Below are 16029 nucleotides of genomic sequence, written 5' to 3'. Positions count from 1 at the left end.
AGTGGGAAATGCTTGTAATTCATATATTAGTTATTGAAAGCAAAGCAGTCTCACTACAAAAAGTCATTAATTTCATGAAGGAAGAAATGTTTAGTTATTAACTTTTTTTTGTTTCTCGTTCATAAATTCTTCTTTTCTTGATACTTGTTTGAATTCTGTCCTTTCTCTGGTACAAAGTTTTTGTTTTAAGACTTTTAAACAGAGCCCTAAATCTTAGATAAAACATAATTTCATTAAAAACATTATCTACAGAATTGCTTGTGAACATTATATGAAAACTCTTCATAGGGTTAAAAAACAAAGAATGGATACTTAGTGAGTAGACACGGCTCTAGAAAATGGATCAAACATTTTTTTAGAAGTTAGATAAATTTGATGTATCATTGGCAAAAGAATTACTAGCTCTTAAGCCATACTAGAAAAATTTTGATCGTTATAATTGTTCAAAGTATTGTAAATCTAAGGCAGGCAACTCGACGAAGTTCTACTGTAAATAAATAAGTGTGTTTATTTACCAAAGACAAATACATAACAGTCTTCTACATCAAAGTGTCTTGTTACTAATTCTACCAGTCCTTTCACCAGCAACCTGAAAGCGGACCAACGACAGCTTTCCTCGTTTCGCTCCAGGAATCTACTACAGTCTTCAGGAAGCACAAAAGACGTCTCTAGTTTACAACAATTCAGACTCTTCACAATCACTTGATTCACTGTTCTTTCTTCTCTATCCTAGCGCCTTTCTGTTCTGGTTAAATAGTGCGCTCGTACGCACCACAAGCACTGGTGCAAGGCAGGGTTAAAACATTGCCCACTTCTCAGATTTGTCTGTCCAGGACAAAATCTACCTCACGACATGGGCTGCGGAGGTTAGTTGACGCAGACGGGAGTCTATCGTAAATCCAAGACAAGCACTCAACAAGAAGCGAGGTAGTGGATGTCATGGCGGTGTCATTAAGACCGCTGGTTCTACACGTTGCTTAACAGACTCTCTCAGTGAATGCTTTGCGATATAACCGGAGGCCCCCAGGAGGTCAGGTTATCAAACAGGTCACCAAACCCAGCAGCATCTGGAAGAAATGCCTGTAGGGCACGAGAGTAATGTCCATTGCGCAGCTGCTGAATCACGTATCACTGGGTTCTTCTGACCACCTTCAGATCTTCTCTCGCTGTTGGGTCCTGACCTTGTTGGCAGGTCTTCTGGTATTTGTACTCTCCTTGCAAGCTCCCGTCAGCACAGAAAGCCTGGGTGTAGGCAGATGGAATCACGTTGACATGATCAGGTCTGTGCTCATCGTTGTGATATTCGCAGCAATCACCAGACTTCTAGTCGTGAGAGCCAAGTTTGAACGGCTCGTAATCACAGTCACAAACAGCGCTACCATGATTAGCGTCTCCGATGAGTAACGGATCTTTTATTCTTGTCGACATGGTAGCCATCTGTTCGTCTGTCTTGTTCAACAGGTCATATATCGGTTCATCAGTCTTGCTGAGCATGGTACATAACACCTCATCTTTCTTGTTCATCGATTCATCTGTTTTGCTAAGCGAGGTATCCATCTGTTTGAATTGTGTTCGTATCGAGTCTTGCAAATCTCTAAGAAGCTCGCCAATATCTGGATCCACTCAAACAAGTATGTCTCCGGATCCTCCCCTTCATCAGCCACAGTCTGCCAAAAACGTGATTTAAGACGGTCTTTATTCTTTTCAAACCAATTCAAGCTCGTCCATTCGAGCTCTACTTTTAATTCCTTCAACTTTAGCTCGTCTAGCCGTTTCATAGATGTCATTATGACATAAAAATCCTACCTCCGTTGAGTCGCCCAATCCCACTTCCAGACACCAATTGTTGTAAATCTAAGGCAGGCAACTCAACAAAATTCTACAGTAAATAAATAAGTGTGTTTATTTACCAAATACAAACACATAACAGCTTTCTACATCAAAAGAGTCTTGTTACTAATTCTACCAGTCCTTTCACCAGCATACCGAAAGCGGAAGAACGACAGCCTTCCCCGCTTCGCTCCAGGTCCCCACTACAGTCTTCAGGAAGCACAAAAGACGGCTCTTTAGTTAACAACAATTCAGACTCTTCACAATTACTTGATACACTGTTCTTTCTTCTCTATCCTAGCGTCTTTCTGTTCTGGTTCACTTGTGCGCTCGTACGCACCACAGGCACTGGTGCAAGGTAGGGTTACAACAGTATTGGTATTAATAACAAATAATTTAAATTTGGCGACAACTCGAATTATTATAGTCTTCAATAGACTATACGTTTACGGGTATGACCGCATGAAGGCCTTATTCATTGAAATTCATGTTCAGTAACATTTTGCTTAGATCTATAGGTCATCATCATAATATTAAATTTCTAGTAGATTTGTACATTCGCTTAACTAGGATTTTACTTGAATTATATAGCTCCTCCTTCGTCATCAAAGATGAGCACATTTCTCATATCCTATGGACTCAATGATGACTGTAAAGCCAGATCCTCGCTTTAAAAAGCCGGCCGCATGGGTAGGTTTGGTCACTTGCAGATAGGTCTGTTTCTTCTCTCAGCTTTTTTGTTGGTTTGGCGCTCTCTCGGCCTGGTAACTCTTCTTGCTTGAAATATCGAGACTCCGAGACTCACAGCTTCATGCCATGACGTACGATCGAGAACTGGTGCTTCCCAGCTGTGAATGTCGATATCGCATTCCTTGAAGGAGCTCTTAAGAGTGTATTGTATTTACCTCCCTGGGAGCGCTTTCCTGCACACATCTCCTCGTACAGAAGTCGTTTTGGAAGGCGATTGTCTGGCATGGGGACAACATGTTCCGCCTATCGAAGTTGGGACCTTTTTACTGTCGCATTGATACTGTTAATGTTGGATAGCTTTAATATTTCTTTGTCTGGTATGTGGTCGGACCAACACCGTAGGTGGAAGGATTTTACCTTTTTGATGTGGCGGGAATATAGGGTCCAGATTCTGATGCATAAAAGAGTGATGGGATAACTACAGCACTGTAGACTTTCAGTTTAGTGGTTATGCTGAGTCCACTCCGTTGCCCTACTTGTCCTTGAAGTCTGCCAAAAACAGCACTGGCACGAGCAACACGGAAGTCTACCTCTTCATCTAGGTTGGCGTTTGCTGATATGGTACTTCCCAGATAGACAAACTTTTTGAGGTTTGCTAGTTTCTGGCTATCTATTAGAATGTGTGTGTCTGTTTCTGTGACAGATTTATTAGGAGGTTGGTGCAGCACTTCTGTCTTTTTTACATTTATGGTATGTTTTTCTTATTTATGTGGTTGGTGGTCAATTTTTTTATAATAAAGAATTAGCAAGAATACATTATGTGTAATAAATTATGTTTATTCATAGATTGCGCACAGAAACTAGACTTGGTCATCATACTGGACACCTCCTCAAGCGTGACGTGGCCAAACTTCAAACTAAGCATAGCTTTCATCCAGAATCTCATAAGGCCGTTACAAATAGGACCAGACAACATCAGAGTGGCCTTAATGAGATACTCCAATGACGTTGAAGTTCTTTCTAATTTAGGCGAAAGAATGAATAAAGAGGAGAAAGAAAAAGATGTATTAAAAATTAAATACAAGTAAGGCTCTCACTGGAACTGAGATGAACACACGAATTAATGATTACCTTCTAATTCTCTGTGTGTAGACATACTGCACTAAGTTTGATGCTTGTACATCTGTTTATCTTCATTGAACAGATTTTAGTGGCACAAGAGATTTTTTTTGTAAACTCACAGAACATTCCTAAAAGAGATGTCTCTATGACTACTTTAGTTAGTCGACTCAATCATCTAGCAAACTGAAACGATTCAATAAAATAAAACAAAACAAGAAAATCATTACAAATACTTTAATAAAAAAAAGATATTGCCACACTTATATAACTTAATGAAGTGATTGCTTTTCTCTTTACAACGAATGAATGTTAGGTTAAAAAAACAATGAGACATTTTTGTTTCAAACACACACACCATTCACCTTTTTTACCCCCAGTAAGAATCCTGGTAAAGCGAATGTACTGGAGATTTTCAGATGAGCTTTTTTTGTTTTAAGGTGACATAATTATCTTTGTGCTCATTTTAGTACTTTAGAATTGAAGCTTTTTAGCTCTTCTGTTTGTCATGTTTATTGAATTGGCCATTTTGAAGTTTCATTGAGCGTCCTTGACATTGTTTAGCTTGTCGTGAACATCTCCACTAGATCTACTACACTGTACACTAGTCCAATGAAAGGTCTTTAGATCTAAACTTAGCAGACGACGAGCACATTTTCTAGAACATTAATTTATAAAACTGTTCAAGGAAAGCGGAAATACCCGAAGACGTAGCGTGGGTTCAAGAGAACTTTAGCCAAATATAAAAGTATTTCTTTTTGCTTTCTACAAACAAAATATTTTATAACCGTCAAACTCGAGATTTCCCAGTCTGAACGTGCTAGTAATACTTCTCTCAGCGATATACTTTTACTGTTACATTTTTAGGCAAATCGTTTTAGCCGTTTTCGAGATGCGTGTCCACGTTCCCAGAAGTATCCACGAAGTTACGAGTTGAAAAGAAGCATTGTAATAAGAAAATGAGCTCAGTATGCGTGGCTCCAACTAACATACGAAGTAGAAACTAGACAAAGATTAAAAATAAAACAAAGACAACATCTCCCTTCTACAACTGATAGATTGTTTTGTTCTCTTAACAACTAATGAATTTTAGTTTAAAAAACAATGGAATATTTTTTATCCAGTAACCTTTCCCCCCTCCCCTGAGAAAGAATCCTGGTTAAGCGAATGTATAGATCTATTTCACTTTATAATAGTCCAATGACAGTCATTAGATCTAGACTTAAGAGTTGATGGGCAAAATTTCCGAACATTAATTTATTAAACTCATGTAAGAATAATGCCTTACATTCGGAAATTCCCGAGTCCCAAACTCGATAGTCCTTTCAAAAACGCGACAGTACTTTCAAAAAACCGATGTTAGATCTAGTCCTCGATCTAGTTATGTAGCCAAATTAAATTTATTTTTTTACTTGAAAAATTTAAACGGTCAAACTAGAGAGTTCCCTGTGTGGCCAACGATCTCGTAATTTTTTTCTGAGGTGCCACCTACGCCCACCCACCCTCCATGAAGTTATGACGTGAATAGGGCTATTGTAAAAATAAAAGTTGGTACACATTGCAATGCAGTTGTACATAGTTTTTTTTTTAAATGGAAGTTAGAATATTTTTGTGAAAATAATGGCAATACATAATTTTGATGTGTGTGTTTATGCAGGCATGGTAATACACACACACATGAGGCACTAAACAAAACCAGGACAGATGTATTGGTGGAAAAGAAAGGTGATCGACCAGAGGTGCAGGATCTGGTAGTCTTGATCACAGATGGGAGGTCTACGAAGCGTGGCACAAAAGAAGAAGCAATGAAGCTGAAATCTAAACAGTATCTAAAGGTTAGTTTTAAGACTTCAATTGGAGAGGTAACTAGCTGTTGATATCAAGGTAACTATTTGGGTGTAAGATCCCAGGTAGCTGCATGATGTGATCCTAAATAACTAGTTGTGATCCCAGGTAACGAGATATGTGAGTGTGGTAATGTTGTGAACTTAAATCCTTGATATTGTCATGCCAGATAAAAGTATGTAACTTCACCTTCATCTATCCCTTATTCTGTTGGAGGCACACAGAAGATCTGTCAACCATCTTCTCCATTCCTTTCTGTCCTTAGCCTTTGATAGAATTTTATTCACTACAGGCCTGTCCATTCTCTGATGTTGTCTTCCCGTATCTTCCTCTTCTTCTTCCAGATAGTGTTACCTGATGGAAAGTCTTTGCGAACCCGGAGGACCTTGTGATATGGCCCTAGAGTTTGAGATAAGGTTTTTTGACAGTGGTTAGCATGTTGTCGTTGAGGCCAATTGTTGAATTAATACTGTTTCTAATATCTTAGGGTTCATTCGTGATGCGGTCTTTGTAAGTGACTCCTAGGATCTTTCTGTAGCATCTTAGCTCCATTGCTAGGATCCTCTTCTCATCTGCAATCGGCGTCCAAGATTCAGATGCATATAAGAATGTGGCCGTGACCAGGAGGGGATTCAGTTTGATATTAGTATCGAGGACTATGCCTCTGTCCAGATTGTTTTGAGTGTTGCATGTGCCACTATAGACTGCATTTCTGGCCGGTAGTTCAGGTTTGTTCTTTAATTTGACACAATAGCTTCAAGGTATTTAAAACTACTGACTCTTTTCAGCTTTTCGCTACCAATGCTAATGTCCCATTTTAACCTCTGTGTGACCTTGTGTTATGATTAGGTCATAAGACCAGTGACTTCTGCTGTACTGGCCAGTTAGTCCAGTGGTACTTCGTGGTCCCAAATTATACTACCTAGGTTTGTAATCATAACCTCTAGATATACAACTTACTGAGACAAACAAGTAATAATAATAAGATTTTTGTTGCAACTAATAATGAATTTATTTGGAAACAAAAGAAAAGGATCATAAAAACAAAACGAAAATAAAGGCCAACAAAAGAAAATAAAATAATGAAAAAAAAATCAAAATGAGTAGGACAGGTTCAGTTCAAAATAATCAAAGAACCGCACAATAAGAAGAGGCACAATAGTGTCTCATCTCAAATACAGAAACGTATTAATAACAAATAAATAAAGTCTACTTAGCTCATTATTGAAAAACACATTCCCATAACAGTGGCACACTCCTCTTGACTAACACAGTCTGAGCATAAAAACAAAAGTATTATATAAACATTATGGAGATTTAGTTCACAATAATGTACAGTGGTCAGCTCAAAGACTCAAAAGAAAGTAGCAATTGAATACCGTTAAAAGACACTTAAATAGTGTTATAAAGGAGACTAACTCTTATTGAAAAAAAAAAGTAGCTACCCTTATTCTCCCTCTTGTCACACCCTGTTTGTTAATGATCATAATCTGTGCTTTTTCGGCATTGATTTGCATACCAAATGCTGCATAAGTCTTGTCTATGTGCATCACCATAGTTAATTCTTCCCTGTCAGACCATCGAACTAGATCTAGGTAACTAGATGCTGTAATCCCAGCTAACTGTGGTGCTGTGAAACAGGTAACTGAAAGCTGTGAGCGTAAAATGCTGCTACTAAATTAGTTGTCGAGAAATACACACATGTGGCACAAGAAATAGAGGCTAGGACAATAAACGGTGCAAAACTGGCCTTGGCGTGTAATGTAATCTATTTTTAAATACCGCTATTCAAGTGAGAACTTCATGGAACCTGGAATCTGCAAGGACGCTGATCTAAAATAACAGCTCTGAAGATTTTCCTAGAAATGTAACAGTCGATGTACATCACTGAGAATGACTAGCTCGTTGGACACATGGGAAAATCTCTAGTTTGACCGTTATAATTTTTCAAGCAAAAAATGAAAAATTTATATTTGGCAAGAAATCTAGATTCTATGTCTAGATCCAACATCGGAACGGAAATTAAGGCATTAATTATTGATTCAAGAGTTTAATTAATGTTCAGGAATGTTGCGCATCGTATTCTAAGACTATATCAAAATGCTCACATTCAAATTATTGGAATGTTATTTTAACCAGGATTCTGTCTAGGGGAGAAGGGGGGGGAATGTTATTTTAACCAGGATTCTGTCTAGGGGAGAAAGGGGGGGGAATGTTATTTTAACCAGGATTCTGTCTAGGGGAGAAAGGGGGGGGGAATGTTATTTTAACCAGGATTCTGTCTAGGGGAGAAGGGGGGGAATGTTATTTTAACCAGGATTCTGTCTAGGGGAGAAGGGGGGGAATGTTATTTTAACCAGGATTCTGTCTAGGGGAGAAGGGGGGGGGGAATGTTATTTTAACCAGGATTCTGTCTAGGGGAGAAGGTGGGGAATGTTATTTTAACCAGGATTCTGTCTAGGGGAGAAGGGGGGGGGAATGTTATTTTAACCAGGATTCTGTCTAGGGGAGAAGAGGGGGAAAGTTATTTTAACCAGGATTCTGTCTAGGGGAAAAGGAGGGGAATGTTATTTTAACCAGGATTCTGTCTAGGGGAGAAGGGGGGGAATGTTATTTTAACCAGGATTCTGTCTAGGGGAGAAGAGGGGGATGTTATTTTAACCAGGATTCTGTCTAGGGGAGAAGGAGGGGAATGTTATTTTAACCAGGATTCTGTCTAGGGGAGAAGGGGGGAATGTTATTTTAACCAGGATTCTGTCTAGGGGAGAAGGAGAGAATGTTATTTTAACCAGGATTCTGTCTAGGGGAGAACAGGGGGAATGTTATTTTAACCAGGATTCTGTCTAGGGGAGAAGGGGGGGAATGTTATTTTAACCAGGATTCTGTCTAGTGGAGAAGGGGGGGGGAATGTTATTTTAACCAGGATTCTGTCTAGGGGAGAAGGGGAGGGGGAATGTTATTTTAACCAGGATTCTGTCTAGGGAGGAAGGGGTGGGAATGTTCCTTTTTTTAAAATCTAACATTCATTAAACAATCGCTCGACAAGTTGCATAAAAGAAGTATTGTCGTTTAATAAATGTATTTAAAATGTTTTCCTGTTTGATTTCTTTTATGTCTCTAATGATGGATAGTTGACTTTAAAACATATGGCCAGGATGTGATATTTTATTATTTGATTCTTTTAATGTGTTCGTTCAAAGTCAACCAGAGATTGTACAAGTTTTGTTGTGAGTCTCGCAATAATTTGTTGTTCCTGCTTGTCTTGTAGATTTTGACCATTGGTGTTACAAAAGACATTGATGAACCAGAGCTGAGGAATGTTTCATCCGGCACTGACCTGTTCCTAAAAATTGATTCGTTTGCAGACTTCAATCGTCATCTGGATCAACTTAAACCTGTCGTTTGTTCTGGTAAGTAGCACGGGGGGGGGGAGTTGTATTTTTCTTCATTGCGTTTTATAGTTCAATATTACAAAACATCTATTATAATGTATAAATTGCTTTGTAAACAGAATGTGTTTTTACAGACATTTTAAATATAAATTCCTTTTAAGAACGTTGCTTTAATTAAATGACAAGAGACAAGAACGCGAAGACTTTAAGTTTGAATGATTTTTTTTTTCCATTTCAACTCCATCAGAATGTTTTTTCGTATTTTTAAACCATTTTTTTAAAATAATTTCACTCTTCAGGTTTCTAACTCTTTATCAGGTAAAAAAAAAAGTGTTGAAACTGGGTGGGTGGACATGACTCTAAAAAATGTATCATTAGAAATTGTCATGTAGAGTTGTGCATCACACTTGGAGTCCTAAGGCCAGCAAAAGCGAACAAAAGCTCCCTTCCACTGCCTGAATGAACGGTGTACACCTCGCATACATCGTTTTGTCTGACGGGGGGGGGGGGGTGAGACTCAAGCTTCAACTTGAAGTTTAGTTTTGCGTTCACTTCCGCTGGCACGGACACTCCGCACTCGCGGACTAGAGACGCGGCCATCGGTGTCCCCTTCATTTTCCGTTGATCTACCGGCTAAACGTGAGTGAAATGTCATTTGTGTAACGGCCCCTTGACGTTGACAGATCGCTATGGGAGCTCTTTTACACACTCTTAGACACTCCCACGGGAGCTTTGTTTTGCTACTCTTTGGCCTAGAGGTCCCCTCTCACGACCGTTTCCACCCGGGCGCCATGATGAGGCAGGGCAGCGTGCCCGGGAGAAAATGGATTAAACAATTTGTCTAGAAGTTTGACACTTGATAAATATCTCTCGGAAAGAAATACTAGCAACACTTATTAAACTCTAGTTTGGCCGTTTATTTTTTATTTTTATTTTATTAAATTGGAATGACTACAGGTTCAGGAGCATTTTGCGCACCATTTTCTAAGACTGTATCTATTGGCCTTTTATAAGAATTTTTATATACTCTGCTTGCTGCACCGGAAGAGGACAAAGACAGATTCTTTCAAGCTCTAGAGGACGTAATTAAAAGTATTCCAAAATCCGAGCACCTCTAAAAAAATGGAGACTTTAATGCCCGTGTTGGTGATGGAAATGATGAATGGCCAAAATGCTTGGGACCTCATGGTGTTGGCAAAATCAATGACAATGGCCAAAGGCTACTCGAGTTCTGTAGCTCTCATAAACTGTGTGTAACAAATACATTCTTCTCTGGCAAGGAACGCCATAAAGTCTCTTGGCAGCACCCACGCTCAAAAAGGTGGCACCAGCTTGACCTCTGCATCACCCGAAGGATGGATCTGAAAAGTGTCATCCACACCCGTTCATACCATAGTGCGGACTGCAACTCAGACCATTCACTAGTGATAAGCAAAATCAAACTACTTCTCAAGAAGGCTTATACTTCCACTCAACCCAGAACTAGGCGAATTAACGTCAACCATGTAGGTGACTCAGAGAAGTCTGCACTCTTTGGCGAGCTCCTGAACAGTTCAATCCCCTCGTTAAGTGATGAAGAAGACATCTCTATCAAATGGGAGAAATTAAGAAATGTAATCTACAGTTCGGCAATCCCCGCTTTTGGGCCTCAAAAACACAAAAATGTAGACTGGTTTGAGGCGAATCTAGCACATATGGAACCTTGCATCGAGAAAAAGCGATCTGCACACCTCGCTCACAAGACAAAGCCAAGTCCAAAATCTTTGGAGGCCTTCAAAAGTGCTAATAAAGAGGCGAAACAAATGGCTAGAAAATGTGCTAACAATTTTTGGAGGGATACCTGCAACAGAATCCAAGACAGTCTCCACTCAGGAAATAACAAAGCTCTATTTGATGGCATTAAAGCGGCAATGGGTCCAACAGTGCCTAAGCCTGCCCCCCTTCTATCCAAATCAGGCGAAAAAATTACAGATCAAACCAAGCAGCTAGAACGATGGACAGAACACTACCTCGAAGTCTATGCCACACAGAATACAGTAGACGATGTCGCCCTGGCTTCTCTACCAGATCTTTCAGTACTGAAATGCCTAGATGAGCTTCCGAGCCTTAGTGACCTCAAAAAAGCAATTAACTGCATACAAAATAGAAAATCTCCTGGGAGTGATGGTATCCCAGTGGAAGTAGTGAAAGTCAACGAATCACTCCTGCTCCCTGAACTCAATATTCTCCTCTGCCGCTGTTGGGAAACAGGTCATATCCCACAGGACATGCGTGACGCAACTTAGTCACAATATACAAGAAGAAAGGGGATCGGAGTGACTGCAACATTTACAGGGGTATCTCTCTCCTCAGTATAGTGGGCAAGATCTTTGCTACAGTGGCACTATCCAGACTGCAAGTGATAGCTTCTAGAGTTTACCCAGAGTCTCAGTGTGGATTCAGGAGTGGTAGATCTACTATAGACATGATATCTTCTCTACGACTACTGCAGTAGAAATTCAGAGAGAGAGACAGACCCATTTACATCGTTTTTGTTGATCTGACTAAAGCTTTTGACATGGTCAGCAGAAGTGGCCTTTTCAAACTTCTGAGGAAAATAGGTTGCCCTCCCAAACTACTGAAGTTCATTGAGTGCTTCCACGATGAAACTAAATGTACTGTCAAATTCAATGGAGCCCAATCAGCACCTTTTAAGGTTTGCAGTGGTGTCAAGCAGGGATGTGTGCTCGCACCTACTCTGTTTGGCATATTCTTCTCCTGTCTACTGCATTATGCGTACAGCGACATAAACGAAGGTGTGTTTTTCCATGCAAGATCCTCTGGAAAATTATTTAATGTATCAAGGCTGGGGGCAAAAACCAAGGTTAGGAAGCTACTCATCAGGGAACTCCTGTATGCTGATGATGCAGCTATTGTGGCTGATTCTGATATTCAGCTTCAGTCCCTGGTTGACAAACTATCTGCTGCTTGCCAGAAGTTCGGCTTAAACATCAGTCAAAGCAAGACTAAGATACTTGTCCAAAACGAAAACACTGCACCTCAAGTAAGCGTTAATGGCCAACCACTAGAAATTGTTGATCACTTTTGTTACCTCGGCTCCATCATATCCAACAACACTCTACTGGATAAAGACATAAACAACAGGATAGCCAAGGCAATGGCCACCATGTCACGGCTGCAGAAAAGAGTCTGGGACAACATATTGCTGACTAACAGTACTAAAGCCCTAGTCTACCGGACCTGTGCTGTACGGAAGTGAAACATGGTCAACCTACTCATGGCAGGAAAAAAAGCTGAATGTTTTCCACCTCCGATGCCTAAGGTGGATCTTTAAAATAAGGTGGCAAGATAAGATAACCAATGAGAAAGTGCTGCAAAGAGCAGGGTGCCAGGACATCCGCTCTGTTATCAGCAGCAGACGCCTTGGCTGGCTTGGCCACGTTCGTAGAATGCCAGTAGGTCGACTTCCACAGGACATCCTGTATGTCGATCTAATAGAAGGCAGGAAAGCCGCTGGTCGCCCACTTTTACGTTATACGGATGTATGCAAATGCGACATGAAGCTCTTCAAAATCGACACTGGCAACTGGGAAGTGGTGGCACTGGACAGATCCACATGGAGAGAGAGCATAAAGGAAGGGTCACAGATTGCAGATGTCATACACAACAGAAGCAGAAAGAAGGGTGAAAATGCAACGGCGCCTGGTGATTATATATGCCCAACCTGCGATCGCAGCCGTGTATCAAGGATTGACCTCTTTAGTCACACAAGAAGTTGCAAAGGGAAAAGATCGTCTCTCGAGACGTAAAATGCCACAGATATACTCTGAGTAGATTTTTATATTCACAGAATCAGTTGTTTTTTTGTTTTTTTTTGGGAAGGGTTATATTGGGTGAGGTAAAAATGTTTCATGTCTCTTTCAATCGATCATTCCTTAGAGTTGATATATACATTCACTTAACCACAATTGTTTTTTGTCGGGGGAAGGGGCAGGGTCGAAAATGTTTTCTTTTTTCAAAAATCTATCATTTATTAGTTTTCGAATGCTGACAATCGCTCTTAGAAAGGTTAGTGAGCTGTATAAAGGAAACATTATTTTACTAGTTTCAAAAGTTGATTATTCGATAAATATTATGTAAGAATTTCAAGTATTACAAAATCATATATAGCTTTTGAAATAATTCTTCAGAGTCTTATATCACTAACGAAATAAATTCATTTAAGAATGAATGAACAAGTCAACAAGAATTAAGTTCTCTGATAACTTGATCTACATTGTTTATTTGGCTATTTCAGGTGGTAATGTAAGTTTAAATGCTCAGCCATCAGATCAGGGTGTCAAGGGGAAAAATGATTCAAGTCTTCAAAACTTTGAGACCAGCACAACCTTTAAAACTAGGTTGACATCATACAACCATCATACCCAAATGATGACATTCATGCCATTAACTATCACTCATCAACCAGAGTCTGTGTCATCGCACGTTGAATCTGGCTCAATATTTTCTACTTCTTCGGTGTTTTCTGTAACATCAATACCATCGTTACCGTTGATTACCTTAGACAGCAGTGTGATGCCCTCATTATCTATCTCGCAAACAGTAATATCACAGTTAACGCCCGTTTCTGAGACATCCTTACTGCCATCGTTTATGAATACAGACTTGTTTTCATCGACTGTACAGGATATTTTATCTACGAGTTCCTTAGCGTTTTCTGAATCGGACTTTAGGACAAGTCAATCAATAAAGGACACCGTTGTTTTACCATGGATTTCAGCTCATGAAATGCTGTCACCTACATTTTCGTCACCTATATATTTGTCTTCATTCATTTTGAACATGTTACTATCTCCATCTAGTTCCGAGATCATGCCATCATTAGTATCATCAGGTTCTGAAATACGGTCATCTATTACAGAAACTGGAGTTTTGGACATTTCATCATCAAATTTGGACACCATCATCTTGCCATCATCATCAATTTTGGAAATTGGGAGTATATTTCCATCCCCATCAATTTCGGACACTGTCATCTCACCATCCCCATCAATTTCGGACACTGTCATCTCACCATCCCCATCAATTTCGGACACTGTCACCTTTTCATCTCCATCATTTTCGAACATCGTGATATTTTCTTCGCCATCAATTTCAGACACCGTACAATTTCCATTACCATTAATATTGCCATCAATTACTGACACCGTAATACAATCATTAACATTAACTTCCAAGTTAAAGTCTATTTCATCTACCTATTCCGATATACCACTTAGCAATGACTTCAACACCATCTCAGATTTAACTGACATAGAAACTTCGTTAGCATCCAATCGTAACTCACTTGAATTTGTTTCGGAATCTGGTCTACATAACATTGATATGGCACCAGTTACTGACACACTAACAGACGTCTCCAACAAGCACACTGACACATTGGTGTCACCAAGTTCTATGTCTATTGACACACTGATGTCATCACGTCTTACGTCTGTCTCAAAAACTACGTCTTTAAAAGTCTATCCAAGAGACTCACAAGAGTATCTATCGCTAATGAATAATGAACAAAGCTCAATATTCTTTTCATTAGAGAACTCCAAGAGAGTGTCTAAGACAGTGTCCCTCACATCAACAGTACAGGTGATGTCGACATTACTTTCAAAGATGAACTATCCTGACCAGAACCGAGACCCAAATAACAAAATGCCATCGTTTGTTCCAACAAACTCCATCATGACGTCATCGGAAGTCTCTTTCTCTCTGCCTAAAGAATTATCTTCCCTGAGTTCAATTAGAACATCATCTTTAAAAAACAACAAACTTATGGAATCGTTCACTTCGTATACAAATCAGTTCACAGAAAGGGCTGAGCCTACTTCAAGTTCTGTGTGGCATCAGTCAGTCATGATTGAAAACTACAACACATCAATTTTAACTGGCGCCGAGACTAGGAGAACGCTATGGACTTATCTATCGGCAACAATTGCTGGTTTTATCGCCGTCTTGTTGGCAGGAATCTGTTTGGCTGTTGTAAGCAGGAAAAGTCAAGAAAGAGCTCGCCAGGAAGCAGCACAAATAAATGTAGAGGCTCAATGACAGAGAGAGACAGACAGAAAGAGAGATAAAGAGAGAGAGAAAGAGAGAGATAGAGAGAGAGACAGAAATAGAGAGAGAGAGAGAAACAGAAAGAGAGAGAGATAGAGAGAGAGACAGAAATAGAGAGAGAGAGAGAAACAGAAAGAGAGAGAGAGAGAGAGAGAGAGAGAGTTCGTATTCTGAGACCTACATTCGCAATAACTACACTATAGAAACACTTTATACTTAATGTTTGTCAGAATGAATATGTGACAGCTTGTTTATGTACTTTTTTTTTCAAAGAACTATTCCAATTCTATAGTTAATCATGGATTATTTCCTTTAAATAAAAGGCATAATTCTCTTTACTTGCAGTTTTGCCAAATTGAAATACTGTTTAAAGCCAAGTTAGTATGTCTATTAATATTATCGTTTCAACTGTGAACAAATAAGTCGGTAACGGCGACACTTCTTCAGTTATCCCGGAGGTCTATTTTAAACAAAAATGAATGTAGTTTAAGTGTATAGCTCACAAAAAATGATCAACAGGATTAAGTTATATAGGTTTGTAGAACTTGATATCAATGACAGGATTAGGCCATAAAAGGTTTGTAGAACTTGCTAACAATGACAAGATTAGGTAATATAGGTTTGTAGAACTTGCTAACAATGACAAGATTAGGTAATATAGGTTTGTAGAACTTGATAACAATGACAAGATTAGGTAATATAGGTTTGTAAAACTTGATAACAATGACAAGATTAGGTAATATAGGTTTGTAGAACTTGATAACATTGACAGGATTAGGTAATATAGGTTTGTAGAACTTGCTAACATTGACAGGATTAGGTAATATAGGTTTGTAGAACTTGTTAACAATGACAGGATTAGGCAATATAGGTTTGTAGAACTTGCTAACATTGACAGGATTAGGTAATATAGGTTTGTAGAACTTGATAACAATGACAGTATTAGGTAATATAGGTTTGTAGAACTTGCTAACAATGACAGGATTAGGCAATATAGGATTGTAGAACTTGATAACAATGACAGGATTAGGTAATATAGGTTTGT

General features: G+C 39.2%; 1 protein-coding gene across 3 annotated transcripts in view; it reads left to right on the top strand.

Moving 5' to 3' along the window:
* The window catches only part of LOC129925914 (mucin-2-like), a 42979-nt gene extending 27657 nt beyond the window's left edge, over nt 1–15322 (top strand). For 2 of the 3 annotated variants that reach the window (XM_056027491.1, XM_056027492.1), the window contains exons 2-5: nt 3367–3604; nt 5297–5474; nt 8753–8894; nt 13174–15322. In XM_056027491.1, the coding sequence (XP_055883466.1) occupies nt 3367–3604; nt 5297–5474; nt 8753–8894; nt 13174–14975 (2360 nt within the window). In that variant the 3' untranslated portion in view covers nt 14976–15322. The remainder of the gene's footprint in view (nt 1–3366; nt 3605–5296; nt 5475–8752; nt 8895–13173) is intronic. The other variant, XM_056027493.1, reaches the window with a different exon arrangement.
* The last annotated feature ends 707 nt before the right edge of the window (nt 15323–16029 follow it).

The sequence above is a fragment of the Biomphalaria glabrata genome, chromosome 4, assembly GCF_947242115.1.
Source record: "Biomphalaria glabrata chromosome 4, xgBioGlab47.1, whole genome shotgun sequence".
Lineage (NCBI taxonomy): Eukaryota > Metazoa > Mollusca > Gastropoda > Planorbidae > Biomphalaria > Biomphalaria glabrata.
This window is presented reverse-complemented; position numbering and strand designations above follow the sequence as displayed.